The following is a 13405-nucleotide window of genomic DNA, read 5'->3' on the forward strand; positions in this document are numbered from 1 at the left end:
GCGGCCGCTCCCCTTCCCGCTGCCTTCCCGGTGCTGGCAGGGGGAGGCTGGCAGAGGGACGAAAAGAGGAGGAGGAGGAGGAGGAATAATGAAGCTGACCCGGCACTGTGAGTAGGATGCGCCCCAGAGCCGCTCCGGGCGGGATGAGACCCCCATGGCCAAGGGGAAGGGGCGAGAGGGCTGATGCCAACTCAGCTCTTAGACTCGAATAAGTCATGCTCGAGTCTTAAATATATTCTCTTTTTTTACTTTTTTCCTCTGCTCAAGCCCAGCTGCGTGCGGATGGGTGTGTCTATTAGCAAAGTGTGGCTGCATGGGGGTTTGGAATCAGCTAAACACAGAATAACCCAATACCGGGCTTACATTTAGTGATTTCGTTGCTGCCAAGAGGCACCTGAGGGACAAGGGAAATTGTGAGCTGCTGGAAGGTGGGACTGCTGACACAGGACCCGAGGGAAGGGCAGGAAGCTCTCTCGGGGGAGAGGAGATATTAGGATAGGGAGATATTAGGAGAGGAGATACTAGGGAAGGGTTTTTCACCCAGAGGGTGGTCGGGCACTGAACAGCTCCCCAGGGAAGTGGGGAGCACTGAACTTGACAGAGCTCAAGAAGGGTTTGGAAAACGCACTCAGGCACAGGGTGGGATTGTTGGGGTTCTGTCCTGTGCTGGACTGGATGATCCTTGTGGGTCCCCTTAAACTCAGGATATTCTGTGATTATGTCATCTTTTCCTTATGCTCTGCTTTTTTACATGTCCTGCTGTGCCTCCATCCTGACTGTCCTTCCTCCTGGCTTCTCTCTGCCACCTCCTCTGCCTGGCACTGTGAGTATTGTGAGTGTCCCTGCCTCATGACAGTGACAAGATGTAACTCTCAGGGAGCTCCTCCGTGGCAGAAACAGAGTGAGGGAGGCACAGCAACACCTCTGCAGCTCAGCATCCCCACACTGCTCCTTGGTGCTGAGCAACCACAGCCTCCAATGTCAGCAAAAGCACAGTCTGACTTTCCTGCATATAGGCTGGACTTTGTGTTTTATAGCTTTTAATTGTTTAATCACAAATATTAAGCTCTCTTGACTATCTTAACTTTCTCTGAGCTTATGGCTTCGCTCTTAACTGTGTCGAGGTTTGCACATGTCTGCAGAGAAACCCAAAAATGAATGTATGTGTGCAGGATAAATAACTTCAGTAAACCTAAGAGAGCCAGCTGGACCCAGCAGCTGGGTCAGTGAGGTCTCTTGATACCTTCTGAGTCCCAGAAAGCAAACCTAAAAGTTGGTTGACAGTGAAAATATTCCATGAGTATTGAGAACCAGGTACAAACTATGCAGGAGAGTTGGGAAATGTGTTCCTTGAGCCTTAAAAGGCATATTTCAAAAAATGTTTAAGAAGCTTGTGTCCTAAGTAAAATACAGAATAAATATTACAGATATATAAATATTATATAAATATTATAGATTCACAGAACTATTTAGGTTGGGGAAAACCTCCAAGATCATCGAGTCCAACCTTTGATCGATCACCACCCTGTGAACTAGGTAGAAGCACTGAGTGCCACATCCAGTTGTTTCTTTCACTCCTCCAGGGATGGGCACTCCAAACCTCCCTGGGCAGCCCCTGCCAAGGCCTGAGCAGCCTTTCCATGGGGAAATTTCTGCTGCTGGCCAAGCTGAGCCTGCCCTGGCCCAGCCTGAGGCCATTCCCTCTCCTCCTGTCCCTGTTCCCTGGAGCAGAGCCTGACCCCCCTGGCTGTCCCCTCCTGGCAGGAGCTGTGCAGAGCCACAAGGTCCCCCCTGAGCCTCCTTTTCTCCAGGCTCAGCCCCTTCCCAGCTCCCTCAGCCCCTCCTGGGGCGAGCCCCTTCCCCAGCTCCATTCTGGCACACTCCAGCCCCTCAATACCTTTTTTGTAGTGAGGAGCCCAGAACTGGACACAGGATTTGTGATGTGGCCTCACCAGTGCCAAGTACAGGCGGGTCCTGCTCCTGTGGCCACCCTATTCCTGATTCAAGCCTCCATCCATCAATCCAGCCTGTCCAGATCCCTCTGCAGAGCCTTCCTGCCCTCCAGCAGATCAACACTCCCACCCAACATCGTGTTGTCTGCAAACTGACTGAGTGTGTCCTCAATCCCCTCATGCAATAAAAACATTGAACCTGACCGGCCCCAGAATTGATCCTGGGAACACCACTGGTGACTGGGTGTGGCACCATTCCCCACCACTCTCTGGGCTCAGACATGCAGACAATTCTTAAGCAAGGGAAGATGCTCCTGTCCAGGCCGTGGGCTGCAGCTTTTCCAGGAGATGTGGGAGACAGTGTCAAGGCTTTGCTGAAGTCACTGCACACAACATCCACAGCCTTCCCTACATCCCCCAGAGGGGTCACCTGGTCATAAAAAGAGATCAGGCATCAAGGAGATCATAAAAGGTTGGTCAGGCAAGACCTGCCTTTCCTAAGCCCTTTCTGATCCCTTGGTTATCATGGTTGTGCCATGTGATCACACTCAGGATGATCTGTTCCATGATTTCCTCAGCCACCACGGAATAACATCAGGCATAACAGCAGTTAGACTTTTGTACTTTCTCTTCTATTTAGATAAAATGCTCCACTGTTGAGCCTGTTTTGCAACAGAGTTGCTCCATAATAATGATGAAAAATAGTGCAAATATATGGTAAAGGTAAACCTGCCAAGCTAACTGTGGAATGAGCAAAACAAAACCTGACTGGTGCTCTCATAGATCTTTGCAATGCACCATGCCCTATCCTCTCCCCAAAAATAGTCACTGAAATCTCTAAATAAAATTGTCATTTTCACTTCATTCTTCCGGGGTTTTGTCTTTGAAATTTGTGACTTGGCCTCCTTTATGAATTAAATATATTTTGTGTATAAATCTCGTAATTTTTTAATATTAAAAAAGACCTAAAGTTTGTGTTAATCTGCTTGGTTCCAGCAGCTTCCTGATTTGTGCATGTGGGCCTTGTCAGTGTTTGTGTTCACATCACTGCAGAAATGAAGTGTCAGAGTAATTTCAGTATTATTTTAGTGTGGGTTTGCAGCACTACTAGTGGTGGAGTGAGAGACTTCTCATGAGTAATACTGAGGAAAATTTATAGTATCTGAAGATCCATTACGTAACTCTCAATTTTAATCCTTTGATGAAAACACAGCAAGTTTCTCACAATATTTTCCCTGCAGTCACAAAATGTTTCTGCAATGTATCATTGGGCTTTTTATTTTTAAAGCTGGGATGCAGGAAAAACCACATGGAGAAATACAAAGAGGGGGTAGCCAGCAAGGAAAAATTCAGTCTTTATGGTGGGTTATCAACAGAACCTGTGTGAATAAAGTCTGCTCTTATGGAAAAAAAATATCAAAGTTCCTTCTGGCATAAATAACCAGAATAACAGAATTTTTCAGAACTTGGATGCAGACCAATTGAGCAGAATTCACAGGAGTAGCAGAACTCGCAAAACAGGACTTGAGGAGGACAAGTGAAAACTTTGGCCTTGTTCTAAAGAAAGGGCAGGGCAGAAATCTTAATGTTTATAAAAGGCAGTGCTAAGAAGGAAAGGAGAGAACTATCTCATGAGTGTAAACTGTTATAAGGAAGATTCAGACTAGATAATACATACAAAATACATACAAAATACTAGAAATTTTCTAGAGGGCTGGCAAAGTAAACATACTGCATATTTTTGGACATTGGTCCTGTTGAACTCAGTTTTCAGGATAATAAAATGAATAATTTTCTTTTTTTTCCACTTTAACAGACCCTTGTTTTCAAGGATGGTGCTTTGCAGATCAGGAAGTGACTCAGGCCTCTAAAACATCCTGTTCCACTACTGCAGTGTGATATTTCCTCGTTTAGCATCATAAATTAGGTGGTGTATTTCATCAGGAAAGCCGTCAGCACTTCTGGTGTTGAGGAAAAGCAGATATTCAATATGAGGAGGAAGCCTTTCACAACAAGGGTGGCAAAACACTGGCACAGGTCATCCAGGGAAGTGGTGGCTGCCCCATTCCTGGAAATACCCAAGGTCAGGCTGGACAGGGCTCTGAGCAACCTGATGCAGTTGAAGATTTCCCTGCTCATTGAAGGGAGGTCAAATTAGATTAACTTTGAGGGTTCCTTCCAACCCAGGTTATTCTGTGGTTCTGTGTATGAATCAGAGCTCATTGTGTGAAAGGGATTGTTTGGGCCTTCTATTTTATCCCAGCATTTTGAAAACGTGGGTGCAGGGAATTCCCTGCTTGGTCAGCATTTAAAACCATTCCTGGAGTGTTTGCACATCTCAAAAAATCAATAGTAACTGCAAAACACCTCTGTAGTACACAGTACTTACTTTTCAGAGTCAAAATCCTGCTAGGATTGAGTTAAACCTTGTGTTTATTTGAGGTATTATGGATGTAGATTAAAGGGAGTCTTGGGGGGAATTTTCTGCTTGAAGATCAAGTTTTAGAAACAAAAGGGGTTCTCCTTGGAGACAGGAATGCACCAAATACTCTATTGCCACATCTCTGAAGGCTGTGGTTAGCACAGTGAATAAAATAAAAAAAAAAAAAAAAAAAAAAAAAAAAAACAGCCAGTTTGGGTAGCAATGCCAGAAAAAAATAACAAGATTTTTTGTGTTGCTATGAAAACATTTTTATGTTTTTGTTGGATGGATTTTTTTTCCTTTTTATTTCCCCCTTCACAGTTGTTCTGAGATTATTTGGATTCCTGTTGACATCCTTGGCTGCTTGGTATTTGGGATACTTTGTTGCTGCTCATGTACCCCAAAATACAGTATCTATTGCTGCACTTCAAGAGATTGGAAAGAAACCAGTGTTGAGGCGTATGTAGTTGTATTTATTTCCTTTTTTTTTCTTTCTTATACTGTATCTGATATTGTGTATTTATGTGCTAAATAATGAATGGCTTGTTAGCTAAGAAATTATTTGGTATGTGCTATTATACGAATGAAGTTAACTGTAAAGCTAATTAAAACAAAGCTAAACCTTTTCTCAGACACTGTTTTTGAAGAAACACAATGTCAGCCTATTTTTACATGTGTACAAAGGCAATTATTTGAACACTGATGTAAGAACACCTTATTTGTTTGCAGGCAAAAGAGTGCAAAGCTGCAGCTTTGTTTCTATTACACATATTTTATATTTGTGTTAAACAGCTGAATCATTAACTAAACTTTGTGAGTAAACTCTCATTATTTTTGAGCTCTGACCAGGTGGTTTAATGTGTATATTTTTGTCATTCTATGACTAAGTCATTGTGTTTAAAAAGGGCTTAAAATAAGAACGATAACTATTCACTTCAAGCTGTTGGTAGGAAACCTTCATCCTGGTAGCCCTTGTTTCCTGTGATGTGGAATAGCAGATAATAATCACCTTATTTTCAGTTATACCTATTTGGAAATCAGTGATAACTTCCAGCCCAAACCAACCTCTGATGAAGTTGCCACGATCTCAGGATTCTGTGTTCAGATGTTTGAGTTCAGCACGTTGACTTTAGGGGATTCATCCCATGTAGAAATTGTTCATGCAGCATCCAATAAAACATTCTTTCATCTTTGCTGTTGCAGCCCCAGCCCCCAAAAGGCAGAAGTGTGACCTCTGGTCTCCCTGCCCACCTGGGAACTTCGCCTATCGCATCCTCAGTGGCGGTGGCAAACAGAGGAGGCCTACAATTTGTTTTGAGGACGAGGAGTGAGTACCCCTCTCACTTTACACCTAAGCAAGTGCTTTGTGTTGTGAGCAAACGTGTTTGGGTTTGGCTCAGTAGCAGCAACTGAGCTGCTACCAGGGGCTCCTATTCTGGTGGAAAACTTCAGAATTTATCTGACAGTATTTAACTCTTCTTCTTTTTTTTTTAACCTAATCTCCAGTGATTTTATTTGTTCTTCTATATAAGCTGCAGATGACTGTCAGTTTTCAGCAGGATTTTTAATTTTCATGGTGTAGGATAGCAGATTTACAGAATGTTGACTGCTCAGCACCTTCTGAAAGCCAGGTTCTTTCACAGCTTTTCAAACTGGACAGGTGAAATAACTTCAAAACCTTGCAGTGACCTTTCCTGGAGACATAATCCAGAGAGAGTGCAGCCACAAAACCACTTCATCTTGTTTGTTTTGTTTTGTTTTGTTTTCCTCCTTTATCTTTCTGGCTGCACTTGTATGAAATATTTTCTTGATCTGGCTCGTTTTGAAAGAGTCATTGTTAAAGGATACTGACTGATAGACTGCGCAAGATTTTTAAACTCTTGTTTAAAATAGAATTTTGAATTAAATAACTGAAGAAAACATAAGTATCAGAAAATTACTTTGCACTGGTAAACATAACTTTGCAACAGAGCTGATGGACAGATGTATTTTATTTTACTGACATTGTATTTATTTCAATTCCAGGCTTATAAGTGCAGGGAATCATGAGGCTGGAAGTGGTATAAACATTGCCATTGTGAATTGTAAGTAAGAGAAAAAAATGTTACAGAGAGACATACTTGTGTACTGCAATAAATTACCAGTGTTCTTGGAGGGCTTGGATATTTTGTTTTGTGGGGTTTTTGTACCAGCTAGTATGGAAGGGAAAGGAAAATATTGCAAACTTGATTCACGTTACTGTAAGAAAAACAAATCTGTGTGATAAAAAACAGTCTTCTGGGTAAACAAAAGAAACATGTTCATAATCAATACAGGAAAATAGAATAGAAAATGTGCACACAGATGTGGTGTATTTTATTAGACAAAAGACTTGTAGCACAGCAAGAATATCTGTGATCTCCAGCAGCAGGACTCAGCTTTCAGCTTCAGTCCTTCATAAAATATATCTGCTGCTCCACTGATACGGGTGAAGCACGAACTGAGAGTTGCAGCTCTGCCTCAAGGTGTAGCCATGGTACAAATTCCTTTTCCAGACTTGTTCAGGATATACAGAAAGACAAATTCAAATTTAAATTAATACTAAATTGCCATTTGCTTATAGTAAAAGCCAATGGAAGCAGCAGGTGTGCTCTATTTTAGGTTTGGAGCACCTAAATCCTAAATTTTGATTTCGATGAATGGGAATGGTGATGAAATGCAGTGTATTCAATAATGAGTCCAGGGAAAAATGAATGCCTAAATCTTGTGGGAGAGAGGGAAAAAGGGAGTTCACAGGCACAGTCAAGCTGGCTTTGATCACAAAGCGCTTATATCTTAATTTTTTTTGTCCCACTATTGCTAAGCAAGATCTTGACTTTGTCTAAACTTGTATGATTTTGCTGAGGATTAAATTAACCACTGACAAGAATCTGTTCCAAATTTTTCCCCAGTTAACTACTGCCTTCTTTTTCCAACAATCACAAAATCTTTACTGGGTATAAAATATAAAAATGAGTTTAAAATAAGAGTAAGAGGAGAAATACTCATCTTGAATGCACAAGCAAGATAGTGGCAAATAGAAGCAGGCAAATCTGTCCATTATCTTGCACCAGTCTGTAGTAAAACATATTTTTTTACATGTCCATTAATTAGATCAGGCAAGATAATGACTGTTCTCAATAAATGGAATGGATGAAAAGCTGAATGTCTCAAACACTGCACAGGATTAAGCTAATTCAAACAGTTTTAGGCTTAACCAATTTTCCTGTCTATGGCCACGATATATATATTTAGTATATATATATATATATATATATATATATCGTATATTTAGATATAAAAACACAGAAACACACACCAAAAAATGAATTTTTCTTTAAAATAAGAAGTGATAAAAATTTTAGTCACATTTGATTATTTAGAGACTATATGAAACAAAATATTCTCTCCAAATCTTAAAGTTATTGTTTAATATTTCTTCCAATTTAAGAACTGAAACAAAAGAAGTCAAATAATACACAAAATTAGGAATGCCTAGCTTTAGCTGAAAATGCTGTGTTTGCCTATTGAATAAAATAACATTTGCTTATATTTCGATCTTTTATTTTAATTACAGATAAAACAGGAGAATTCATGTCGACAAATTTTTTTGAAATGTGGGCAGGAGGTAAGGAAAAGAGTCCAAGAGAGCTTTTGTTAGTGTTTCAGCATTAAGAATAGACAGATTCATGTAATTATCCTCCTCTTTTCTGTTTGACTTTGTATTCTCAACAGGGATCAGCTAGAAACAAACAGCTGCTGTCTTCATAAAATATGTTCTGGCCAGATATGATGACAAATTTTGCCTGAAAAGCTGAATTTCTCCTGTTGGTTGAGATAGTTAATGATCTTCTTTGTTAAATTATCTTGTTGTTTTCCTTTTTTTTTTTTTTCCTTTGGTCTCCCTTATTTCAGTCTGGTAGTAATGGCACTTAAGCAGTTATGACATCCAGATACTTCACTCAGCAAAATTCCTTTTCCTGACACATCTTGTTCTATTTCAGTTACAAAATCATCATAGTTATAAAATCATCATCATCATAGGAAATTTGCTAATCTGTCTCTTAACAGCCTTCCACATTGCTGGAAAGATTATCTACTTTGAGAATAGCTTTTAACACATTTTCTATACTTTGAATGGCAAGTTTCCTTACCTATTAGTGAGGAGAACCAGAATGCTCCGAGGCACTGGAAGCTGATTCCCTGACTCCTTAAAAATATTCGTGAGCGTGGGGGCATGAGTAGGAACGTGATGTGTGTGCCAGGAATAACCATCTGTGTGATTGACTCCACAGACCACTCCAGGGAGATGATGGATTTCATCAGAAAAGCACCAGAAGGGACCCTCCTTCTGATGGCCACTCACGATGATGGGAGCACCAGGTAGGAGGTTAATGAGCCTGAGGGGCAGAGCAGTGAAACGCCGGAAAAGGGCTGTTGTGAATTGGTGTAAAGGAATGGTAAATTCCATTTTACACTCAGAGTTGTTCTCTCAATTCTTCTCTAAAAGTTTCAATTCCATATCTTTTCCATGACTGCACATACCTGTGTGTTGGTGCTCCCTAGGATGGGTAGACATTGTTTAAAGGCACTCCAAAGGGCACTGCTGTTCCATCTGGGTCACAACCTTCTGAAATATTATTTATCTTACTCTGAAATACTGTTTATCCACACCTCCAATTATGATGTCTCTAGTTTGCATTCCTTCTAACATCATAATCTGATTTTTCAGGTGCTTTTGAATCTTTGGGGGTTTTTAGCTGAGTTCATGATATGGTAATTATCCAGGAAAAGACTTAATCCGTGTTTGACACCCTTGTCCTTATTTAGGAAGGACTGAAGCACCAGACAGTATTTGAGATACCTTTTTCTTTCTGCTGTGCTGTTACAAACAGGTTGTATTAACATCAGGAACTTAGTGAGAAGGAAAAAAAATGATAAATTCAATTCTCTCTGTGAATTCAATGTCATGCTGCTACCACAGCTCTCAGGGCTATTTGAATCTCATTTTTGCTTCTGGAGGCTTAATGCTGAATGTAAAGCATGAATCAGCCATGATCTTTTTCATCATTTTTCACATCTTGAATTTTTAACACTCATTTTTTCACTACGTTTTCCTAGGTTGAAAGATGACACCAAAAAATTAGTAGAAGAACTGGGAAGTAAAGAAATAAAGAATATAAAGTTCAGATCAAGTTGGGTTTTTATAGCTGCCAAAGGCTTCAAGCTGCCAGATAATATCCAAAAAGAAAAGGTCAGATTTGTTTCATTTTCACTTTATATTTGTCTATATATAAAAACCTAAAACTTTGGGAATAACTTGCCCACAGGTTGCAGGAGGACTAAAGAAACTGTTTTTCACAGAGATTTCTGTTTGCATCTGTGCTCTTGTGTTCAGTTTCTGTAATGCTCATCTGTGTGACTGAGGCAGACAGAAATAAGAAAACCCAACACAGAGTTCAGGTCCCTTGATGATGCTGATTCCCTCCACAGCTCCCACAGTGGGGCTCTTTTTCCCAGAATATCACTGGATCACAGGATGGTCAGGCTGGAAGGGACCATGGTGCCTCTTCTGGTGCCACCTCCCTGTTCCAGGAGCACAGGGCACAGGGCTGTGTCCAGATGGCTCTGGAATATCCCAGGGAGGAGACCCCAGAGCCTCTCTGGCTCTGCTCAGGGCTGGGCACTGCCCAGGGCAGAAGTTGTGCCTCCTGTGCAGGGAATTGCTGGGCTCAGCCCCTGCCCGTGGCTCTGGGGCCATTGCTGGGCCTGGAGCAGAGCCTGGGCCTGCTCTGCCCTCCTGCACACAGGGACACACAGGGACACACAGGGACAGACAGACAGGGACACTCAGGGACAGACAGGAATAGCCAGGGACAGCCAGGGACACACAGGGACACACAGGGACAGACTGGGACAGACACACATGGACACCCAGGGACAGCCAGGGACACACAGGGACACACAGAGACAGACTGGGACACACAGGGACAGCCAGGGACACACAGGGACCCCCAGGGACACACAGGGACCCCCAGGGACAGCCAGGGACACAAAGGGACACACAGGGACAGCCAGGGACAGCCAGGGCTGAGGCCCCTCTCACTGGGGCTCCTCTCCAGGCTGAGCAGCCCCAGCTCCCTCAGCCTTTCCTGGGCACGGAGATGCTCCAGGCCCTTGCTCAGCTCCAGGAGCTCCTGTCCCTGCTGTGCTGAGGAGCCAGAGCTGGACACAGCACCCAGAGGTGCCTCCAGGGCTGGGCACAGGGGCAGGGTCACCCCTGACCTGCTGGCAATGCCCATCCCAGTGCACCCCAGGACACCATTGGCCTCTTTGGTCTCTGCTGGGCAGGAACAGCTCATTGTCCACCAGGACCCCCAGGTCCTTCTCCACAGAGCTTTTTCCCAGCAGGTCACCCCAGCTTGTGCTGGTGCAGAATATTTTTGCAATATTCTTCACATTTCAGACAGAGCTTGTGCTGGACAAAGATATTCAATTTAGTGTATATCATGACAGCCATCTGTGAAATAAATAAAGCACTCTGTGTAAGAGAGAAACTGGCAGAATCTTCACCCATTATGTTAAGCAAGATGTGCAACATTCTCCTCAGCTTCCCAGTCCTCCTTCATTACTCCCTCCTCTTGTATAAAGTTAGACAAACTGGTATGTAAATAGAAAAAAATAAATACTGATTACTGATTTTGTTTTTTAATTTATTTTATTTTTACAGATAAACCACTCTGACCAGACAAAGAACAGATACAAAGGCTGGCCAGCTGAAATCCAAATAGAAGGCTGTATCCCAAGAAACCTGATCTGAACAAATGCATACCTCATTAATAAAGACAATTCTATATTTTTATATCTATGACTCTAATCAATTGCCTCCAGAACTCAATAAGCATCTGAACACCAATTGCAAAACAAGTCAAATGCACAGTTTTTAACCTATCTTTGCTCTCTGTGCTTTTGTTCTAATCTGAAAACAAATAGGTATTTTGATAAGAAGTAAAAATAAAATAGTCTGGTTTGGAAATGCAATGTTCAGGAAGTCAGTCATAAAATGCCAGAATTTTTGAAAGTGAGTATAGATTGTCATTAATACTTTTAGGGGTTTGGTTTTACTTGTTTCTTTTTAGTATGTCTTTTCTTTTGGTTGCCTTTAAATACTAATACACAAACAGAACTTAGTCTAAATTGTAATATAAAATCATTTGCAATACAGCAAATTACTTTGAAGTCAATTTATTAATAACATTTCTTCTGTTCAGAGAAAGTATGGCAAGATCAGGTACATTTGTTGAGCTGCTTTTAGTGATGTTGACAACACAGAAAGCAATACTAACATGTAAAGATCCAGTTACTTGAATTATTTTGCCAAATTCAAGCAGCAAATCTACATAGTTTGATTTAATTGTTTTTTCTTTCTTTAAGTGCAACGTACATAAAAAATATAGTGACTTCATGCAAGTGTAAATGTTGTTCATGTTAACTGTAGAATCAAGCACATGATTGAAAGGAAGCTGCAGAAACATTTGTTCAATTTCTCTTTCTTTGAAGCACAGCATGTGTCTGGACTGGTCTTAAGTGGTGTTTGTCCCCCTGTGGTTCAGATATCTCCCATATGCCTGATTCCATAACTTAAATTATGCTTCCTGCAGCATTCCACTATTATTCTAATTATTCCCCAAACATATAGAATTAACCCAAACTGATTACATGGAGAATAACTCATCACTATTCTTTTTATACCATTCTATGATGTGTCTTATGATTGTCCTCATCTACTCTCTCCTCCCTAGACTGAACCCACCTGTTTTAATCTTTCCTTACACTTTTTCTCAACATTAAAACATTAGTTCTGTGGTTCCTGCTTGAAGCCCCCTTTGAACCTTCAAATTAAGCTTGAAAGATTCAAATCTCCAACTGTGGCTGCCACTTGTAGTCACTGCTGTGTCCTCAGCAGCTTTCTGGTGTTGTGTCTCTCACCAGTCCCTAAAGTTTCCTGCTACTGGTTTGCAAACTGCTCCATAGCCCAGGGACACTGCCAAAAAAAAAAATTTAAATTAGTCTGTCTCAATTTGACTTTGGCAGACTCAGCTCCTTAGCACCTTGCTGCTGACGAGGTGGATACAAACTGAGCCCTTCAATAGCTGTTTCAATGTTTTTCCACATTAAGTCATTCTTCTTAATAATAATAATTTTTTCGGGTGGTGCTACTGGCAGGACATTTATTCCTTTGCATCGTAATCACCCTTTGCTACATGCCTGAATTATAAAAATAACATAATTACAGTGCTAATGGCTGGCAGTCCTCAAGAGTGCCAAGCTCTGAGACAGCCCTCGAGCTCTGTGCAGTCTGACAGCCACTGCTTCCTGCTCCAGGCCACAATTAATCTCACATCAATTACAATTAAATTTTACTTCAATTTCTGCTTAGCAGTTACCATGAAGTACAACATTCTCATGCTTTTCATTTGCTCTGTTCTTCACACTCTGTGCAAGTGTTCCACCCTTAGCAACAGTAAAAGCTGCACCTCTGTCATCTGAATCAAAGATCAATCCACCCTGAGAACCTTTCACAGCACAAATTCCTGCAAAAGGGTCTTTAACCCATGGTGTTTTCACTTTTACAGAGATGAAGCTGAGTAACCTGGACTAGACTGAAATCTGTTGATAATCTGCAGTGCTGAATAGCCATCATCAGCTTAGTTTTCATTTGCACATGACACAGTACTTAAATACGGCAAGTAAAATATGGCAAGCAGAGACCTCTCAAATACTTTGACAACCCTCTGATCTGAGGAAATTGTGGAAAAGTGATCACTTGCCACTTTTTCAATCACTATTCAGATTAGAAGCAATCTTGCAGAGTTGGTTTGAAAGTGGGACTTTGGCTTTACACCCACAATTTGAACACTTTTAAAGGAACGGCCTCCTAGGAAGAAGTAAAAAGCTTTTTCATGGAATCCTAATTCTGAAAAATTAATCTGGGGGGAAAACAACAGCTGCA

At 41.4% G+C, this 13405-nt stretch overlaps 1 protein-coding gene across 3 annotated transcripts; it reads left to right on the top strand.

The window, feature by feature from the left end:
* Positions 1-11254, top strand: FAM3B (FAM3 metabolism regulating signaling molecule B). Of its 3 annotated transcripts, none has more exons than XM_053970466.1 (8): positions 1-107; positions 4696-4833; positions 5578-5701; positions 6400-6458; positions 7970-8020; positions 8688-8775; positions 9514-9646; positions 11123-11254. In XM_053970466.1, the coding sequence occupies exons 1-8, from the start codon at positions 89-91 to the stop codon at positions 11210-11212; spliced, it is 702 nt and encodes a 233-aa protein (XP_053826441.1). In that variant the 5' UTR covers positions 1-88; the 3' UTR covers positions 11213-11254. The 3 variants fall into 3 exon arrangements, with proteins under 3 accessions (XP_053826441.1, XP_053826442.1, XP_053826440.1); XM_053970467.1 differs by having other exon boundaries at positions 2-107; positions 4786-4833; XM_053970465.1 differs by lacking the exon at positions 1-107 and having other exon boundaries at positions 4422-4833.
* The last annotated feature ends 2151 nt before the right edge of the window (positions 11255-13405 follow it).

This window comes from Vidua macroura, chromosome 2 (assembly GCF_024509145.1).
Source record: "Vidua macroura isolate BioBank_ID:100142 chromosome 2, ASM2450914v1, whole genome shotgun sequence".
NCBI lineage: Eukaryota > Metazoa > Chordata > Aves > Passeriformes > Viduidae > Vidua > Vidua macroura.

What these genes read in the sequence shown, in the direction of transcription:
- FAM3B (XM_053970465.1), top strand. Translation starts at nt 4,647, where the DNA reads ATGTTTTTGTTGGATGGATTTTTTTTCCTTTTTATTTCCCCCTTCACA. An exon ending in ATTTGTTTTGAGGACGAGGA is followed by an intron (nt 5,702 to 6,399) that starts GTGAGTACCCCT and finishes TTTCAATTCCAG; the next exon opens with GCTTATAAGTGCAGGGAATC. An exon ending in TTTTGAAATGTGGGCAGGAG is followed by an intron (nt 8,021 to 8,687) that starts GTAAGGAAAAGA and finishes TTGACTCCACAG; the next exon opens with ACCACTCCAGGGAGATGATG.